General features: G+C 40.6%; 1 protein-coding gene across 2 annotated transcripts in view; it reads right to left on the reverse strand.

Moving 5' to 3' along the window:
• dnah1 (dynein, axonemal, heavy chain 1) overlaps positions 1 to 18,630 on the reverse strand; it is a 35,639-nt gene extending 17,009 nt beyond the window's left edge. The window contains exons 1-43 of one of the 2 annotated variants that reach the window (XM_083533776.1): positions 18,213 to 18,630; positions 16,071 to 16,247; positions 14,619 to 14,688; positions 14,093 to 14,261; positions 12,945 to 13,086; positions 12,753 to 12,867; positions 12,488 to 12,661; positions 11,510 to 11,756; positions 11,079 to 11,236; positions 10,710 to 10,921; positions 9,940 to 10,238; positions 9,510 to 9,660; positions 9,209 to 9,402; positions 8,825 to 9,050; positions 8,572 to 8,691; positions 8,379 to 8,461; positions 8,147 to 8,288; positions 7,898 to 8,053; positions 7,546 to 7,744; positions 7,208 to 7,461; positions 6,299 to 6,511; positions 6,027 to 6,191; positions 5,697 to 5,818; positions 5,310 to 5,415; positions 5,035 to 5,214; positions 4,808 to 4,948; positions 4,538 to 4,701; positions 4,324 to 4,437; positions 4,046 to 4,234; positions 3,861 to 3,966; positions 3,667 to 3,780; positions 3,414 to 3,563; positions 3,232 to 3,318; positions 2,907 to 3,093; positions 2,737 to 2,828; positions 2,078 to 2,232; positions 1,782 to 1,959; positions 1,421 to 1,615; positions 1,152 to 1,271; positions 916 to 1,068; positions 613 to 717; positions 342 to 482; positions 61 to 221 (exon numbers count right to left, since the gene is read on the reverse strand). In XM_083533776.1, the coding sequence (XP_083389902.1) occupies positions 61 to 221; positions 342 to 482; positions 613 to 717; positions 916 to 1,068; positions 1,152 to 1,271; positions 1,421 to 1,615; positions 1,782 to 1,959; positions 2,078 to 2,232; positions 2,737 to 2,828; positions 2,907 to 3,093; positions 3,232 to 3,318; positions 3,414 to 3,563; positions 3,667 to 3,780; positions 3,861 to 3,966; positions 4,046 to 4,234; positions 4,324 to 4,437; positions 4,538 to 4,701; positions 4,808 to 4,948; positions 5,035 to 5,214; positions 5,310 to 5,415; positions 5,697 to 5,818; positions 6,027 to 6,191; positions 6,299 to 6,511; positions 7,208 to 7,461; positions 7,546 to 7,744; positions 7,898 to 8,053; positions 8,147 to 8,288; positions 8,379 to 8,461; positions 8,572 to 8,691; positions 8,825 to 9,050; positions 9,209 to 9,402; positions 9,510 to 9,660; positions 9,940 to 10,238; positions 10,710 to 10,921; positions 11,079 to 11,236; positions 11,510 to 11,756; positions 12,488 to 12,661; positions 12,753 to 12,867; positions 12,945 to 13,086; positions 14,093 to 14,261; positions 14,619 to 14,688; positions 16,071 to 16,232 (6,611 nt within the window). In that variant the 5' untranslated portion in view covers positions 16,233 to 16,247; positions 18,213 to 18,630. Of the gene's footprint in view, positions 1 to 60; positions 222 to 341; positions 483 to 612; positions 718 to 915; positions 1,069 to 1,151; positions 1,272 to 1,420; positions 1,616 to 1,781; positions 1,960 to 2,077; positions 2,233 to 2,736; positions 2,829 to 2,906; positions 3,094 to 3,231; positions 3,319 to 3,413; positions 3,564 to 3,666; positions 3,781 to 3,860; positions 3,967 to 4,045; positions 4,235 to 4,323; positions 4,438 to 4,537; positions 4,702 to 4,807; positions 4,949 to 5,034; positions 5,215 to 5,309; positions 5,416 to 5,696; positions 5,819 to 6,026; positions 6,192 to 6,298; positions 6,512 to 7,207; positions 7,462 to 7,545; positions 7,745 to 7,897; positions 8,054 to 8,146; positions 8,289 to 8,378; positions 8,462 to 8,571; positions 8,692 to 8,824; positions 9,051 to 9,208; positions 9,403 to 9,509; positions 9,661 to 9,939; positions 10,239 to 10,709; positions 10,922 to 11,078; positions 11,237 to 11,509; positions 11,757 to 12,487; positions 12,662 to 12,752; positions 12,868 to 12,944; positions 13,087 to 14,092; positions 14,262 to 14,618; positions 14,689 to 16,070; positions 16,248 to 16,563; positions 16,961 to 18,212 lie in introns of those variants that run through there. The other variant, XM_083533777.1, reaches the window with a different exon arrangement.
• Between the last annotated feature and the right edge of the window lie 1,909 nt (positions 18,631 to 20,539).

The raw sequence follows: 20,539 nt of genomic DNA on the forward strand, positions 1-20,539 counted from the left end.
GATCACATATAACTTTCATGAATGCTTTATATCTGGTTCCTTTGCTAAGGTTGAGCAGACCTCTTGTCTAGTTTGCTGTCGATGTAGTCCTGTGTCTGGTTGGCGGAGGTGCGGGCAGAGAACATGAGAAAATGTGTGATGTATTCAGACGGCATGTTCTTCAGCAGCTTATCAGACACGGTCAGGGTTTTGCCCGTGCCAGTCGGACCGACACACAGCACCTATAAAAAAAAACTTTTTCTATCTCATATTAACAAGGACACATGCCATGCTAATACACCACATTACAAATAAACAAATCTACATCCATCTTTTGATTTATATGAAAGAATTCCACATACTGGCTTCTTATTGGACAGAAGCATGTCTAACAAGAAGGACATGCGCACTGTGTCTGGGGTGGGCACGATGATGTCCGCGTAGCTCGTTTCTGGGGTGATGACAACATTGCTGGCGTACTCCATCCAGTTGACCCATTGCACCTGGCAAGATTTCAGAAACAATGCAGTGAATTATTTCATGAATAGTGAAAATAGTTAAGCATCAGCAGTCCAAATTTCATTCCTGCATGTAAAGTCTGAATGTTTCCGAGTATATAGAGAGCCTCCTCACCTCCCTTCTTTTGGCATCTTCATCATCTTCCTCCAAAAGACTGATGCCTGCGTCATCCAGTCGATAATCATACACCAGTCCTTCGTCTGGGAAGCACAACTGAATCTACAAAAAACAAACAGTTTAAACAGCTGCTATCCACTCTGCGTTTTTTAAATAAATATATGCAGTCAAATTTAGTACATAATGACTAGTGCACAAAATTTTGTACAAATATTGCACTAAAATGACACTCGAAGTCTCACTGTACTTCATTCGATTTAACAGTTAATATGTCAAGCAAGAATTTTTAAGATTAAGCACTTTTTCCTGTGTCATCTTGTCTCTTAGCCAGGCGCTGAAGCGTTGGCAGCTAGCAGCATCTCCTGTGGCGCCCACGCTCCATACCAGAGAAAAAATAAACCACGGCTCAATCAGCTCACCGACACGGCCCACCTGAGGAGGAAGCCTCTTTCCCTACACACACACCCACATAAAGAGTAAAATGTTCAAAATGCTCGTGTACGCTGTGTATCAAAACCAAAATGCTGCCAACGCACCTCTCGTGGGGCGAATGGTTGGAAGAAGCAGTCCAGCAGTTTGAGTAAAGAGCACGTCAGGTTGCTGTCCATCGAACTAATCACTTCAGTCACTGACTTCCTCACAAACGTGATAGAATCCTTTGGGAAAATATATACAATACATATATACCTCATATACTTATTTATATACTGCTTTGCAAGAGCTTTTCCCTGCCTACATTTATTCCGTAAACACGGATGTATAATTTATCTGCTCTGTACATGAGAAATGAGAGTATATTTCTGACCTGCAGGAATCGTGTGAAGAGAGAGTCGAGCTGCTGGGCGTGTTTTTGTAGAGGCTTAGGGATGTTTCGTAACCAGCATTCGGTGAATGGTGACAGTCCCAGGATACTGGGTTCTAAATACACCATCCCGCAGCGGGACACTGTGGCGGGGGAGGCCACGGCCAGGTCCTGCACCTCGAACATCAGAGTCATCACCTGGACACAAAGGGAGGACAGGATAATATTTATCTACTGAGAAACTAAGAAACATCACAGTGCTTGACTCTTATCACTTATACATATATAAACAGGTCAAATCCACAGCTGAAGTGGAAATAGAAGAGACTAGTAAATCTGCTAAAAAAAAAGTGAATGAACTCACATCTGTAAGTTTAATAATCTCCCCCGAGCTTAAACACAGCTTCTTATTGTCATCGAGCACGGTGTTCATGTTCTCGATCCAAACAGCATCCACCGGCCCGTCAAACATGTACCACTTCTTCTCCTCATCCATCGCGACCGCTCCGGTGCGGATCAGCGAAGACAGGATGCCATCCGTCCTGAGTTCGACAGGAGGAACTTGTTAGCTGTTTCACATATCAGACTTAAATTCTATACTTTATTCTTCACTCGCTTTCATGTTCATCAAGAAAGTCGGCATGTCCATTAAAGACTTACCACTCGTGCGTAAGCAGGTCGAACTCTCCATACAGCTGCCCCATGGTGATGGACTTTGGGTTGAGGACGTACGTCTGAACAGGCTGGTACACTCCACCACTGACCGACGGCTGACCCTGCAGAGCCGTCATGGCCGCACCCAGAACCTCGTAGCACTAATAGATGCAAGCAAAAAAGCATGGTTTGATGACCTCTGAGATGAAGGAGGAGTTAATAGTAAAGTCTTTGTGGAAAGATATTGTGATTCTAAAAGAATTCTGCATGCAGTGCTGACATTTCTGTTTTTTTTTGTTTTTGTTTTTTTTTATTGTTTGGCCTGACATGCTCAGGCAGGAGATGGAGGAATAGTTTTCTTTCCATCATTTTAGTCTTTTAGGAATAAAAACTTCTGGTAAAACTTTTAACACTATATATATATAATTTTCTTTTTTTTCTTTTTCTTTTTACATTTTATGATTAAAGAAAATGTAAACTCGTTGGTTTTGTGACGATGTAAGAATATATTCTCCTGTGTTATAGTTTCAAGGAAATGTAATCCAGGACCTTGTTTCTATAGTGATAGTTGGGAAAACCTATGAATATCTGTTTGTCTCCAGAGGCCAAATCGCTCGAAATCAACACCACAGCTTCAAACGTATATTAGAAGTAACTGGAGTCACCTTAGTTTTGCCCGAGCCGCACGGTCCAACCAGCATCAAGCCATGTCTCACCACGGTGGTCTCATACAGCTGAATAATCTTTGTGATGTAACCTGGGAAAAAAAAGATAATCCGGTAGAATTTATATTTTATCTGTCAGTTAAACCAATTTCCGAACCCAAAAGTCTCACCATCCACGTCTTTCAGGCACTTGTTCCTGCAGACGTTACGTATAGAGTCCTCCAGCGTCCCGTAGTTGATGGGCTCCTCTCGGATCTTTGGGAAGAGATCAGAAACAATGCCGTTGAACAGCTTGAGGTCATCCTGCAGGAACTTGGGTACGTTGACGTCTCTGATAGCACGCAGGCAAATCAGCTCCTGCAGGAGAAGTAGGTGGATGTTACTTCTGTTTGTATGAACTTTTCCATAGAAGAAAACTGACTTTACAGATGTAGCCAGAAAGATTTAATGGGTTGATTGTATATTTTTATAAGATAAATGTAAAACAATTCTGACCTCATCCATTTCAGGGTTCTCTCGTTTCAGGTTTCCTGCAGCAGAGATCACGGTTTTCACCGCTCTCATACCAAAGTCATAGTGATCCTGCAGAAGACACAACAAAAACACATTTCATATACAAAAAAACCAAAAACAACCCACAACATTTACACTTTATGCATGCATATAGAGGATGAGACCTGAGAACTGAGTTGTTCAGAGGATAGCTTGAAGGTGCTGGTGATCTTTTTGGAGAGAACTTTTGCATCACTAAATCCAAAGGAGTACAGAGAGATCTCAGCAATCATGGCGTAGTCTGGGACCATCATGGCAACGGGACGAAACAGAGCCTGCAGGACAGTACATATCATTTTTAACTTTAACCGTAAAATGGTAAACTGTAGCATGGAGGTGATTATTGAATTTTGAGTAAAAACGGTATAAGACATGGACCTTTAAGTTGTCAGGCAGTTCAGTTCGGCCGGCGTAGCCTGGGTTCATTGTAATAAAGACAGCACAGGAGGGGACCAGTGGGATTTCTGTTCCTTCAAACACAAATGTCTCCACCTAAACACACACACACACACACACAGTTTAGATGAATATCTGATTCTAACCTTAAAAGCTGATAGTGCTTTTTTACTCACTCTCTGCTGCTGGGCCTTCTGGATGGTGGTAATCTGTTGAGCCACCACCGAAAGCACCTCTACATCGATTCGATTGAATTCATCGAAGCATGCCCAGGCTCCAGAGCTGTAAACAAACAGGCACACAGTAAACCACATATAATGCAAATTTGACCAGCATTTTAAACACAGTATGTGTGTCTAACCTGGCCAGACCCTTGAGAAACTTTCCCATAGCGAGGAAGTCTAGCTGATCGGAGCAGTTGAAGACAACAGTCTGGATGGCCAGCGCTTTACCAAGGTCTTTAGTGGTTTCGGTTTTACCCGTGCCAGCTGGACCCGCTGGAGCACCTCCGAACTTCAGGTGCAGCGCACCAGTCAGGGTAAGGTAACACCTGGGTGAGATAAACAAGCAGGACGTATAATTAGAAACAAAAACCACTTCTGGTGTGTGTCTGCCATATGGATCTTCTACTTCTACTACCTGTCAGTCAGAGGTGTTATGACAAGTCGCCCAGAGTTACCGAGATACTCATAACCGTAAAGGAATTCTGCATTTACTGCCCTGATGTAGAGGTCATCTTTCAACCAGTAATATCTACCAACACATAAATGGTGTGTTACTTGTATTATTGCCATCAATCCTAATAAGCAACATTTCCACCAGTAAAATCCACTATGTTTGGAAATCTTCTGACCTGAGTTGACTGATCCACTCAAAGTCATTGACGTTGGCCACTGCTTCGTCCACCAGTTTGGCAGCCACCTCTTTAGCGTGTACCTCGATCACGATGAGAGCCGAGAGAATAGCCCTCTGCATTCTAGACAGTCGGCCTCGCACGAGCTGCACCAAGTCTCCCAGCTAGACATATAAAAACACACGTACACAAACAACCATCAGCGTAAGCTTATGTACATACTTCATTAAAAACACCTTAATAATACTAAGAACTGGACTCTCATCACACCTGTGTTTGAAGCTGAGGATACAAGCGCCTGGCAAGGTCACCCTTCTCCAGAGACTCTGAAACTTCTGCAGTCCAGAAAGTCTGACATCCAGCAATCACCACCTGCCCTGGCCACGACAGCACCCACTTAGTTCGGGGTTCCTAGTCAAAGCAAAAAAGGTCAATGCACAAATTTATATAATAATTTACTAATAACAAGAACTCTGTCCATTCACTGACAGACTGACCTCTGGATAAACCTTGAGGGAACGCTCAATGTTATCACGCAGACTCAGCTTCATGGACTTCTCCACCTCGCAAAGCCAGTCCTCCACATTCCCAGTAGGCCACACAGGCAAAAACAGCTGGACTTCCTCGCCCTCTCCGGAGTACATGTGTGTGATTTGCAGGTCGGGTTGGAACTGAAGCTGTACATTACACAAAACGGCATTGCGAAATAAAAACAACTGTGATAGAGTCGATTTAACAACATTGAAATTGTGTGTATGTGTGGCGCACTGACCCGTGCAACGTTCTCGAAGCATTTGCGTAGATGGGGCTGCACTGCTGTCGGGTCTTTGGTCTGAGAAAGAATCTCTAACAGCTCGTCGTCAGACAAAAAGTAGAATCTGAAATCCAGGAAGCAGAAATATTAGAGCAGGTCGGCCCAAACTAAATGAAAATAAATAATATTGTAGAATATCATTTATAATCACAATCGTTTTTTAGCCTTATTAACTTAGGAAGACATTATTGATGAAACAACTGTATATAGCTATACTATATTCATAAGCAGTAACAGAAACTAACTTCATGCCACCCTGCAAATGATTGTTTTCTTACAGCATCATATACATCAGTGTTTTCTCAGTTATTGTACAGTTAAAGTAACAGTTATTGGATTGCTGACCTGGGAAAAGCCCCTCGTTTGGTCTCCAGATATTCACTCAGCCCTTTCTGCACCTGCTCCAGCAACGTGTTGCAGTTTCTCAGATTATTCAGCAAAGTCTGCTCCGGGCAAACCTTAATTACCTGCATATCAGATATCACACACACACACACACACACACAGAATTAAATCCTCTTACCCACAGCTATAGCTACATACCATATATTTATGCACAGTTAAAAACATACCCAGACAAATATCTAAAACACACACATTGAAAAAGACTTTCTCTAAAAAATGCACACAGGTATATTCAATCTAAATGGAAGCTGCCGGAGAGAGCGTGATTACTTGTCGGTTATTGTGCGCAGTCTCCATCACTTTCCTCCAGGTGCGCTCCATGGTCTGGTATCTCTTCGCCTCAAGGGGCAGCTGTCGGTTGATGTCTTCGGAGCTAAAGATGGGCTCCAGGTAGAGCCAGGAACGCTGGCAGGTCAGCCACTCCTCCAGCACATCCTGCCAACAAGAGTGAATTGAAAATGTGGTGAGGTGAGATTGAGGATTCGAATTTGGGGGTGAATTAGAATTAAAATTTGGGGTGATGTTAAACATTTTGGTTATACCTGAGTCATCCTCAGCTTACTCTCCCAAGTGCTGATTCGCTCCTCAAACGTCTTCTTGTAGGGTGAGAAGGACATGCTCTGGGTCATCACGATGTGGTCGTCCAGTAGCTGGGATGCCTCGTCGGGACTCTTCATGATATAGGTGCCCGTTTCCTTATACGGCAAGATCTCAAACGTAATCGATGACCACTCACTCATCATCTTATCCAGAGCCTAATCACACACACACACACACACACACACACCATGTGTGAAATGAAATGAAATGATGGACATACAATTGTACTGTTAAATTTGTAGCTCTGAAGGTGTTGATTAATAAAAATAAGGAATCTAACTCTAATAATAAATGGATTAAAGATATTTTCTTGGCAAAGAAAAACAAATAACCATGTCTATAGTTTCTGCAAGGAGATGTTGCTGCACCCTTTCATGCAGGGATTCTGCAGGACATAAGGTGTTGTGCTTTCTATTTTCATAGAAATGACAAGGTATTGGAACATATTGATTGGAAAATCAGATCATTTCAATGACTTGGTTCCTTGAATCTCGTTCATCAAAATTATCGATTCTTTTTTGAGTCATTTGGTTCATTTCGTTCCTTTAATCCGTTACTCACCTTCATAGCGTTTTTGGGAGTCATTTGACAAAATAACCAACGACTCATGCCAGAGGTGAACTAATCAAGTCTGTTTCCTGTGTAATGCACTGAATAGAGTGTATAGGAGTCACGTGAAAAAAAGAACAAACGACTCAGACTGGAAGAGTCGAGAATTGAACGACTCAATTCTGTTACTTGTACTAAACCTGTGGGGATTTAGCGATGTTTGTTTGGTTGTTTGTTTCATTGTAGACACAACGGTCCAAACGTCTCTCTACGATATAAATTATATAACGCTTTTTCTGTACCTGTTCTATGGCGTATTCTTTGCCAGCCACCTCTGCAATTTGTGAAATCTCTTCTACATGCTGAAACAATCCGAGCTCCAGGCATTTGGAGAACGTTAGGTTCGGTTTGGGCATCACGTCCATGTTGAGTCGTTCGGACAGCAGGGTCCAGTGGCGACTGCGCATGCCTGGGTTCCTCATGCCCTGGATCAAGGGGATGTTAGGTTGGAACTGCTCAATCATGCCACGGACAAAGGAAGCGACATCCTGACAGGCTGTGACAAGAAAATGTATATTAAAAACAAAGAGAAATAGCTCTTCTTCGAAGTATGTGGTAGATGGATAAATGCTTGACTTACATGGTATGTCTTTGAACATTTTGACACACTTGTGAATGGTTTTAAAGGAATCGCTGACATTGCGCTCCAGCTGTTCTGGGTCGATATTTGTCAGCGGATCATTTAGCCAGCTCTCATGCCAACGCTGCCAGTCAGACGTAGTCGTCCAGAGGTCACGGAAAGGCTGGAAGTCTCGACTGAGCTTTTGCAACCTGTCATACTGGTCCACAGATAATACATGAATGTAGATTACACACATTTCTTGGCAAACATTGGATTTCTGGAGTTATAAGCTAGCAATGTTTACTAAAAAGTGTTCTGGAATTGAACTATTCTAATCTGGTGTACTCATGATGCGTGTGCAGAAGCGTACGTTAGTGAGGGGGAGGCCAAATAGACGTTCACGGTTGTTGTAAACCTGAGCCATGGACTGACACTCCTTCAGCTGCTTTGAAACCCGACGCACATCATTTGCCAATTCATGGGCCTGGCTGATGTCTAATGAGGTAGAAAAGCCTGCGACCATCACCTAAAACACACACACACACATGCAGACTTTAACAAAGTAACTCTGGAAGAGCCTTTTCTCTAGATCATGGGTACAGAAAAACACATCTTTGACCTCTAGAGAGTCCAGATGCTCCTGGAAATTGCTCTGGTCAACAAGCTGGATCTTTTGGAAGCGCTCCTCATCCTCTTTATGCTGTTGGTGCACAGTTTCAATCTGACTGAGGATCTTGTGTGGCCAGGCCATTGCTGTCCATCTGCATATGCCAAAAACATTAGCATCATTAGCATCGGTATAAAAAGAAAATCCAATGCTTAAGCCTAAGTAAATCTAAACTACTACTTACTTTCCGTTAAAATCCTCATCGGGGAGATTGTAGAAGAACTCATCTATCACCTCATAGTCAGCCAAGAGTTTGGACAGGAATTGCTGTCAATGAATTTCAGCATTAGAGACAAGAAATCAACACTACAACTGTCATCATGATCAGTTGAATATATACTAAGTGTCCAGTTTACTTAGTGCTGTGTGCCTTCTACCTCATAGGATTTTAACTGATCTGGGATCTGCTTTATCCAGTCTCTCTGCTCTACCAGCTCCTCAATGTTGCTTGGCTTCTCATCCAGCTTCCTGGTGATCTTCTTACACTCTTCACACGCCTGAAAGCACACAATAATAAATAAAAAGGTTTTTCCTGCAAAGCAGCCTTTGGTTCACCAGGGCACCATTTAAAACTACAGACCTCCCGAAGTGAAACTGTGAACATGTATAGTGCGGTATTGTGAAACGTGCCTCCTCAAGTAGGTTGCGAAGCCTGAGAGCAAAGCGCCCGATAACGGCGTTGGCTAAAGCACAACGTTTCTTAGAGAGGCTCTTTCTCACGCCCTGTACGTAAACCATGAACGGCCCGATCACGATGGTGGACGGGAGGGAGCGTTCCAAAATCTCTTTCTCCTTAAGATGCCTCAGGACCTCTTCCTTCATCTCCAGAGGAGTGCAGTTCTCCTGACTGTGAAGTCTAGCAAACACACACGCAGATGTAAGCAGTATTAACATGCTGCGTAATTTCATGCATGTTGAACGTAATAAGCCACATATTAATATCAACTTTTAGACTTCTAGTTCAAGTCTAATAAAGGAATAAGCAGTCGTGGTGTGATTTAAACTGAGGTGTACGTTAGAAAGGTGTTGATGTCAGAGTTTTGAAGCTCGAGGTGACATTCGTATTCACGGGCGTAGGCTTGCAGAGGAACGACGGCCTGGCGCAGGGCATTTCTCACTCTTTCTCTCAGCTCATTCACTGCTGGCTCCCACAGACACACTGACTCCAACAGTGGAACACCAGTGATAAACAAGTTCTTCATGATGAACTAAGACGGACAGAGAGAGAGACAGAGAACGTCAGAGATGCGTTTATGGAGTTACATCAGTGATGCAGTCTATGGCACTGACAATTGATCAGTGATGTGTGGGAGACCTTGTCTAGCTGAGGAAGCTTATGAGTGCAGAGGATGCCTTTGTCTAATAAACTGATGATGGATGTCTCAAAGTTTTCTAGTGGCGTGCTGTAATGGACCCCGGTCTGGTCAAGGATCAGGTCCACATGGAACAAAGGGTTCTTCTTTGGTCTGTAAAGAAACAAAGTCAAGAATATCATTTTATATATCAAGGTATTCTAGGTTTAATAGGTGTTTCTGCTCTACTAATTCATGTTCCTTTTCTACTCTCACTTCACTACTCTGATTAAATGTGGAACATCTGGCTGACAATGTATCTTCAGCAGCATTCTTAAATTTAAAAGAAATCTCTAGAGGTACAAAGTCTTTCTGTCAACTTCTCCCTCTCATTTTAGCACATGTTCTTTAACATGCAACACTAATCTGTAGGCTAAAAGCACACTGTCTCACTTGTAGGGACTGTGGATGAGGTCAGCACCCCAGGTGAGGTCTTCGGGGCAGTTTAGCACACTGTGGCAGGCGTCCAAGAGCACTTGAGCCAGGCTGCTGAGCGAGTCCTGCACCAAGAATCGCAAGCAGTCCTGCAGCCTGTAGCGTATCTGCGTCATCAAGTGACACAGTTTAGACATGCAGTACATCTGCCAGCATGACTCGTTTAGGTTGTACCAGCCAGGCCCGGCATCACGAAGGCTGGAGTCGATCCCGTGACACAGATCGGAGACCCAGGTCTCGTGCAGGAAAAGCTGCAGCTGAAGGGTGAGACGTCAAGACAGTGAAAAGAATGTAAAGGTATAAATATATATATATATATATATATATATATATATATATATATATATATATATATATATATATATATATATATGCACATTAATATGCATATGAAGCAGTGACCAATGCAATTACGATTCACCGCTATTACGATGAAGTGCGTTCCGATTTCGATTTGATTTGATTCGATTAAACACAATGCAATACGAAGCAATAGAAAAATATGATGGTCTGCAGTTCAATATGGTACAGATAGTTTACTTTGATTTCTTTGGTTCAGACACAGAGCATTAATTTACGGTACATTTAGTACAGATGCAAATGTGCGAAAGTTGCACGATTAAATATTTGAATCGATCGACAGTCCTAATATACATATCTAAATCATGGAGCATGGAGACTGTGGTCTTTGCATTTCAGTGTAAATATGTATCTATGTGTAGTGTTACCTGGGTGTGCAGCTGTGACTGTGTCAGCTCAAACTCTTCCAGGCGTAGAGGCTTGCTAAAGGTGACATGAAAGAGGCTCATGGCTTCCACCCTGTTACACTCAACTCTAGTGTAAGTCAAAGCAGAGATCACTTCTGGCTTAGTGAGCAGGGATCTAAAGGTGAACTTGTCACGGTTCATCTCAAATGGGTATTCGGGTACAGACACAGAACCTAAACGTGGACAAGAACGTGCCATCAGTGTTCCACAAGAGAGAGACAATGCCTATAGATACATGTCTAAGTGTCCATAAAACACACACACACACACACACACACACACACACACACACACACACACACACACACACACACACACACACACACAGACCTTTGTTGGCTACTCTATCTGGCTCTTCCTCAGGCAGTGTAATGTCGGTGAACTCTTCGGGGTTGGCCTGAACAAGCTTATTGAAGGTCATCCGGTTAATGGTGCGAGTATACTCCAGGTGAACCTCTTTCTCTAGACACTCCATGTGGGTCTGCAGACTGTTTCATGCAGAAAAACACACGCATTATATTAACTGAAACAGACCACACATTTGTATATAAAGCACAAGATCGCTGTGTAACCAACGTTAATATATAATTAGAACAAGCGTTAATATTATTATACAGTTTTTTTAACCCAGCGTGCCAGGGTTGGGCTCTGTGGGTACAAAACTCAGGAGCATAGAGCTTTATGAATCAACAAAAATTTGTCAAATGTTCATAATACTGAAATACTTTCTACTGGAGCTGTACTATCATTTATTTCCTTACAGAGGTAAACGGAGTCCTGGCGTGCTGAGGGTGAAGGATTTGATGTGCTGGAGGATGGAGGATTGCAGAGTGAGGCTACCATCAAGGACTGGCATGCAGTCTACAGAAAGATGGTAGAGCAGCAGAGCCTCGGTTTTCTGTCTGGCTCTGCAGGCGAACTGGACCCTCTGAGCAAAGATACGCGGGTCCTCTGCGCAGAACTGCAACCGGATACGTGGAACCCAGTACTGATTTGACTTGAGAGGACCTGAAATGGGGAACAAAGAGACATAAAGAGGTATAGTCAGATCATTTGTGTGCATGTTCATACCTTTAAAATTGCTTACATACGATGTGGTTCGAGACTAGTTTTGTAACACGCCAACAGATGGCCGCACAAGGCGGCACGCACAGTCACAGGTAGCACCGATCTTCATAAGTCAGTGTGGCAAAAGACATCGTCCTGTGTACATCAGGAGCTGTTCAACTGGAGCTATTTTGACCACATCTGCGATATTATCATGGACAGCAAGTTAGAACACTCAGTCAATCAGCTTTCCTCACACGTGAGTTTCACGCCAGGAACATGATCTCACCTCCACACCCCCGGATTTCGCCCTCTTCCCGAAGACGTTTAAAGATCTAAAGATCCGGCGCAAATCGCAGAAGGTGCTTCGGAATGAAGACTTCCAGGACACATTCCAAAAGTGACAGGAACGCTGGGAGAACTGACTTGCTGTGCAAGGGGACTATTTTGAAGGTGATAGGGTGTAAACGCAGATAAATAAAGTACTTGCATGTATACAGAGCCAGTCTCGAAACTTTCTGATACCACCTCATATGCCTGCTTGGCATGTTTAAGCTCCATTTTATTTGTTTATATGTCATAATGCCAAATAATGTTAACCGTACCTTTAAATGTCAAGTAAAGGCAAATGTCGCTATATTTAATTAGTTCTACTAGATCGTAGTGTATAAGTTAGATTCTTGGGCACCTGCCTTTGTTTCTTTGTGCTCCACCCACTACAGGTTTGCCCTCGCTGTTTATCACACGGTCATACTGATCAGCTTTCTGGACCATGTACTGCTTCTTCTCTGGGCTGTAATCTAGAACCCCGACAGACTGCCATGCATATTCTGGAGTGCTGTCCCTCTGTTCCTCTCCACCATCCTCTAAGAGATCACAAAGAGAAAGAGAGCGTGAGAGATGGAGAGAAAGAAACTCTCCTTTGATATACTTTAATATAAGTATTTATACTTTTACCAGTCAGCAGAAAAGCTATAGCAGGAACAGGTTTTTGGTCACTAGAGCCAGGTTCACAGCCAAGAGCAAGCCAGTCCTCAGGTGTGTAGCAGTCAAACTCCTCATTATCAAATATCTGAAAAGTCAAGTGAATTACATAAAAACTAATCCTTAAACTGTAGAAACACAGAGAGACACCACTAACAGTTTTACCTCCAGCGGCAGGTAGTTATCAGCAGGTGGGCTCTCTGGTTGATCCTCACTGCTCGTGGTTCGGGGTACCAGCTGACTGGAATCAATGCCGAGGTCAGCCAGAAGCTGGGCGATGTCTAACATTAGATACTCGCGTCTCTGCCTACATAAAAAAAAATTAATAAGGACAGCTTGTTTAAAGCAGTGGTGTGACTTATTTTAGATCATTCTTGAAGAGCACCCTCGAGACTTTCACTGCTTTTCTCTTATTAGTGAGTAACTATGACATTTTGAAGTTTACCAAAGAGAACAGTATTGTTACCCCTTTAATTAATTTTGAATTTAGGTGCCAGGTACAATGTGTAATGTGAAAACCATTTTGTACAAAATGTAAAAAAAAAAAACAACAACCAACATTTAAAATATGGTCAAATGTTTTTGGCCATAACATCTGTCCATTACACACAATTGTTTTTCAGTTTTATTCCTTCTTTTGCTGTTAAAAAATAAACTGGAGGCTTCCCACTAGATTTCTGAGCGTAGCTGTGAGCATTAGTAAGGTCAGGTAGGTAAAGTTCTTTCCGTTCCGTTGATCTGAAAAAATTGTTACATTTTCAATAAGCGGATCCCCAACACGTTTACTGTATATACACAAACTTTGACTATAGTTCCAATAATATATATATATATATATAAAACTGCATATGAGAGTCACGTGATAAATGAAAGAATGACTCGGACCAGAAGAGTCGAGAGTTAAACTACTCGATTCTGTTCCCTGTACATAACCTACAGAGATTTTGCGACGCTTTGCTCATGCGCGTCCAGTCCAAAATGAACAAATTACTCTTTTAGACGACTCGCACTTCTGAGTCTGAGTCAAAATGAACGAACCGTTCATGAATGACCCATCACTAATGAGGAAACCTGAGGTGAAGTCTTTTTTGAAGCATTGTACCTGGTGTATGGATTCAGTAGATCTGCGCTAACTTTAACAGTCAGATACAACCAGTATAAACCCTGAAAATTTCACCCGTTACAGAACCCTCTACTCAGTATTCATCTTATTTCAAATCATCCTACTACATTGCATGTCTCAAATCAAAATCCTTAATAACCATAATAATAAAAAGTCATAGTCGGGCTAAATCATTGCTATTTCTTCTCACTTCTCGATCTCGAGCTTGCGAGGCCACCGCCCGCGGGAGCAAATGTAGGGCATCTGTACTTTAGGCATGTAGGCTCCTGAGGGAAAGTCTGTCTGCTGCCGGGTCTGAGTGGTTGGTCCATGTCTGTCCTTCTGAATGATACTGAACAGGTCAGCAGGGTCCAAAATCTCTGGTATAGCAGAAGTAAGAAAGTCAGGTGATGTAAAAAATGGAGTAACAAGTCAGCCAGGAATCAATCCGACCCAAAAGGTTTTTTCGTCAATAAATCTAATCTTCATCTGTTTGCCTTTAAACGACAGTGGAACACTTTTAACATCTGCATATCATGAATGGGTTTAAGCTGATTCAATCCAATCAACTACACACTGAAGTCTGGTTTGTGCAGTTTGACTGTGTTTTTTTGTAAGATAGACTTCTATTTCTGTTACATAATACTCATAGCTCCAGTGCAATACTAAGAGAGCGAACGTCCCATTTCGAGTGTAATTTATATATTAAAATATAATGAGAATTTGAAGACTTTCACCTTTTTGGGTCGTGTCAGAGCCGACCTGCCACAGCAAACTCTGCTGGGTCCCTGAGCCCTGTGTACAACACTACAAACAGCACAGTAATTAGGATTCAGGCAGGAAAACTGTGTGTCCAAGAGAACACACAGAGAGTAAAACAAGTGATTTCTTTTTTCTTCGACTTTATTTTTAGTGCAGTAACATAAAGAGCAATACAATGAAAAATGTTATTCCCCTTTTTTTTCTAGAATAGGTACCATACTACGAGCAAAGAATAACAAGAACAAAAGAATAAATTAAATTAAATTAAATTAATATTAAAATAAAATTTAAAATAAAATAAAATAATTTTTTTTTTTTTATTAAATTACATTTAAATAAAATAAAATAAAATAAAATAAAATAAAATAAATTAAATTAAATTAAGGAATAATAATTACTTGGGGGAGGTCAGATAGATTATTTATAATTCTTATGTTAACTGTAGGTTCTCAGTATATAGTAAAGGCTGTAGGAAAAAGCATACAAATTTCCAGTATGTAACATGGAACAAGTGCGGAGAGAATTTGCAAAAAAAACAAAAAAGTACATTTCTTCAATACTTCCACAATGTCTGATCAAAATATGGTATGTACTTTTTAAATAATATGTTTCACATTCAGTCATAATTTGCTCCTATTTTCCCTCCACCCTTCTGGAAACTAGATTTTGGACTGTTTGAGGACATTTGTGAAATGACGGAGTAAGAACAGGCGCTTTGAGGACGGATTGGACTGTAGCTAATGTCAACATTCTGCTACATTGACTCAGGACTTCTTTTCGCTTCTAAACATCATCACTTGCACCCCGCAACATCGTATATCTGAAATAAATGGACATTCGGTGCAACCCAGATGAGAACGGGTTCCCTCTTGAGTCTGGTTCCTCTCAAGGTTTCTTCCTTATGCCGTCTCGGGGAGTTTTTTCTTCACAACAGTCGCCACCGTCTCGTTCATCAGAGACAAACTTACTTATAAAGAACATCTTCAATTTTCCTCACCACATTTTCTGTGTAAACCTGCTTTGAGCTAATGTTCATTGTTAAAAGCGAAATACAAAGAAACATGAATTGTATTGAAATTGTGTTCATCAGCCACAAGAGTGTTAATAAAGGCAGGTACTGATGTAGGTGAGGAGACCTGGGGTGCAGTCAGTGTTCACATTCATCCCAAAGGTGTTCAGTAGGGATGAGATCTGTTTTGTGATATATATTTCCAAACATTTTACAATGTTTATTATGTTACATCATGTTTTACAGTGGAAGAAAACCATCATGAGATCTCTGTCCTCTCTGTCTGAGAACATTACAAGCAGTGTTTTTAAAATATAGCAAATCATTTCCAAGTCAAAGGTCAAACAGGAGGATTATTCATTCAGCAAGGAACCATGGTGTATTTGGAAACATTGATTTATGGTTGGATGGATTTTACCCATACATGTGGTGTAGATGCTGATGTCCTCCTAGGGGACTGTTTACTCCTGTGGGACTGCAGTGGATTTGCCCCGTGTTCTTCAGGCCTAGGGTTATCAGGAGGGTGTGGCAGGAAACTGCCGAACCCTGGAAGATTTTCACTAGCTGGTTTTGAGTCCATTTTCCTGACAGTCAGCTTGAAACACACATGAGAAAAGTCAGACTGCATTGTGTTTAAGTATCTGCTAAAAGGTTTATTAACACTTGACACATTGACACTAAGATATAATGGTTCACCAAAACGTGTTTAAACAATAAAACAAAGAAAAGCTTTTTAGAGGAAATTACATTAAAAATGGCACCTGAAGTCTCCAATTAGCCGCATAACACTTACACTTAATTATTTAATTAAACATGTAAATCCAAAAACCTAAACTTATCCGCATTTCAACCCATAACAAATCCTCCACTTTTACCAATAAATAATAATACAAAATAATAAAAACAAACACCTTTAAATGACTGCAGTTTGCAACTTTGCCGCTGCTAATGAACTTCTCAAACTTCACAAATCTGTTTACAATCTCCACAACGCGGCAACCGTTGCTAAGGAAGTACCATTCCCCATTCCAACTTCCGCGCGGGGGGCGATTCGGGTTAAACCATTTCTTATGACAAAGGGGGGGGGGTGTAATCTAAACGGTGTTTCTTTTTTCTTTTTTCTTTTTTTATTAAAAGATGTGCTTTGTCTTAAATTATGGCACGTTTTGAGATGTTTAAATAATTATTTTGGACATTACTGTGTTTTTTTAGTGTATTGACTGTATTTTGTGGCGATAACACGTGCAATGGGTTCATACTGAAACCATTATTATAAAGTATGTGTTTGATGTATAATATTAGAAAACATTTTTATAAAATTTTTTTAGACAATATTTTTTATTATGTGATGTTTGAGCTAATGTTTAATTTAAAATATATATAATAATGTTTAACTTAAAAAAAAAAAAAAAAGATATATAGATATAAAGGAGGGTATAAGATATATAGATATAAAGATATAAAGAACTGGTGGTGGATTTCCGTAGGCACAAACACACCATCACTTCCATTGGTAAACATTCAGGGAAAGGACATTGTGAGAGTGGACTCTTACAAATACCTGGGTGTTCACCTAAACAACAAACTGGACTGGACAGACAACACTGAGGCAATCTATAAGAAAGGACAGACAGACTCTTTCTGCTGAGGAGACTAAGGTCTTTTGGAGTGCAGGGAGAGCTACTGAAGACCTTTTTTGACTCTGTTGTGGCCTCAGCCATATTCTATGGTGTGGTCTGCTGGGGCAGCAGCATCTCTACTGCAGACAGGAAGAGACTAGACAAGCTGATCAGGAAGGCCAGCTCAGTCCTGGGGATTCCCCTGGACACTGTACAGGAGGTGGGAGAAAGGAGGATGGTAGCAAAACTATCATCATTGCTGCAGAACGCCTCCCACCCCCTGTATGAAACTGTTACCTCGTTGAGCAGCTCCTTCATTGACAGACTGTTACATCCTAAGTGTCTAAAGGAGCGATACAGAAGGTCTTTTCTCCCTGCTGCTATTAGACTGTACAATAAAAGCTGCTCCCAGTGAACCATTAACCAAAATACACACTGCTATTACTGCTCAATGGTGTAATAGTTACTGTTTTTACTGTTTTACTATTTAATAATACTACTGTGTGCAATATTACCTGCAATATGTGCAATATCACCTGAAATACGTGCAATACCACCTGTGTGCAATACAACCTGCAATACGTACTTTCCCCATATCTGTATTTATATATTGTGTTGTGTATATACTTGTAATATTATAGTATGTCTTATTTGTTTATTTTTTTATATATTTGCATTTTTTATTTTTCTTCATACTGCTGTAACAAAGAAATTTCCCCACGGTGGGACGAATAAAGGTTTATCTTATCTTATCTTATACATATATATATATATATATATATATATATATATATATATATATATATATATATATATATATATATATATATATTTGCAATCTATATAAATACAATTAACATTTCATAAAACTCCCCCAGACAGAATAATTTACAGTATCTTAAAAACTACAAAAACTACATAATCACATTAAAGAGCCTCACATCTTGTTTTTGTAGCAAGCAGCCCACAAGCTGCAGAAAAAACTATTCCTTTAGATGTTTAATTCGACATGGTGTGTGAGCTGCTGCTTTAGACGTATTTCCCTGAACCTTAAGGCAGGTTAAAGAGCTCGGACCATCATCTGCGCTTCTTAATGGCTGAAATGTATACGGCATGAAAGCGGAGTTTGTCACCTCTACACCACCATGCTGCCGAGCTTCAGCGTGTTTTATGAGAGAGCCAGAAAAAGATCTGATTCCTTGTTATTGTGAACGATCTGTTATGGGGCAAACTATAAGGGTGACCTTGTGACCTCAAAGACCATGAAGTGGCCCAAGGATTCCAGGTGAACACTGTAGGAGCTTGTAAAGCATACAGAGTGTTTGTCCTGGTTGATTTTCTGCTGGTTAAAAGCTGAAAATCTTGCTTTTGCTGGATTAAAGTTTCAGTGTGACGCAGCATTAAAAATTGAGGTCCCCGGGAATAAAAGATCACTGGCAGGTCCCCATACAAACCAGTGTGAACACATTTTTTCCAGTTGCTGTCATGTAAACATGTACTGTGGGATGCTGATATCTTATTTCCTTTGTGTCTTTCAGCAGATGTTTAATTTACAGCAGTCATATGCTTCAGTACTTCAGCAGTGTATACAGTGAGGGTTCGAAAAGAGACCTGGAGGAAGGACGAATGTTTCCACTGGAACATCTTCAGGAACTTGGGAACCCCAGTGGAGAAACCAGGGCCAAATATTAATTTCTCTGGCTCTGTATTTAGTTGCTTTCTTCGTGGAAAAAATAACATTTAATTTTCCTGATAGAAGAAACACTGTTTTGTGCAAACCAGGAACATTTGAAGTTCAGGTCTGTGCAGAGGTTCACATGTTCTCCCCATGTCTACACGAGTTCTGCTGTTTCCCCCGACCTTCTAAAAAACATGCCAGTAGGTAAATTGGCTCTGATAAATTGCCCCTTGTCGTGAATGTGTGTTTCTGGTGCCCTGGTTTATCTGAATCCAGATTGACTAATGATGAACAAGTGAATCCTGTTTTCTGTAGTGAAATGGGAAAAGAAAAAACAGGGCAGACACACATCATAAGCAATTCTGCTACAAATAAACAGAAAGAAATTTAGTTACAAAATATTTATAAACATATTTATAGTTTATTAATAACATTTGGATATATACTTATACTTAATCAACTTAATCGCAGATTTGTATCTGTTCTAAATGTACCTTAAATTAATACTTTTCTAGTCTTTAATACTTTAATAAACATGGCATGGACAAATATGGATGCTTTATGGCCAAATGTATGATTTTTATTAGTAAAACCAAATTTAACATAGAGCATGAAGACAAAATATTCTTGTAAATGATTTAAAGTAATTATGGAGTTTTAAATGATGTACATCATCAGGACACCAAACGGAACTTTTGCTATGTTTCCACACGGACGGTTTTAATTGCCGGATGTGTGCGTCAAGGCAGATTTTGGTGCTGGATTTGGGACTTGCGGCATCAGTAAAACAAATGTTCAGTGATGAAAAAAAATTTTTCGGTGGAGTTTTTTCTTTAAGAACTGAGTAAAGAAAGGACGTCGTGAATAAATGTGTGTTGCGTTGAAAATTAGCCTCAAATTTTGACATATATATATATATATATATTGTCTAGTCTGTGCTACATTTTTGCGATAATACTCTTTTACTTTGTATATGACTGACATCTTGCCATTTTTGCTTGCTTGTTGTGGGACTTTTTTTAACACACACACACACACACACACACACACACACACACACACACACACACACACACACACACACACACACACACACACACTTTGGGTCATGTTCTGGGGCACCAGACTGTCAGAGTGCTTCATCTGGACTCGATCAGTGGTGACCAGGCGGACAGCTTGATCTGTGTCATTAATTCTCTCAGATCAAAGCAGTGAAGAACAAATAACACACAAACACATCATTTTCATCATAACATCAACAACTTGAATTTGAATACATTCCTTGAATCATACACCTTTTAGACATGTTATGTTTCACACATGTAGTGCATTTTATAGCTTTATTTAATAAATGTTTTTTTCCCCCCACAATGATTATTTGCACATAATCTATGTATGAAGCACTCGGGCAACTGATCATTTTCTCTCATATTCATTCATTTGTTCTTGAGAACAAGTTTTTTTTTTAAATATCAAATAACAGAAATGACATTGAGGAATGATGAGTTTTTGACCATTCACAGCATAACTGAGATCTCTCTCTCTCTCTCTCTCTCTCTCTCTCTCTCTCTCTCTCTCTCTCTATATATA

This window comes from Silurus aristotelis, assembly GCF_946808225.1.
Source record: "Silurus aristotelis genome assembly, chromosome: 28".
NCBI classification, from domain to species: Eukaryota; Metazoa; Chordata; class Actinopteri; order Siluriformes; family Siluridae; genus Silurus; species Silurus aristotelis.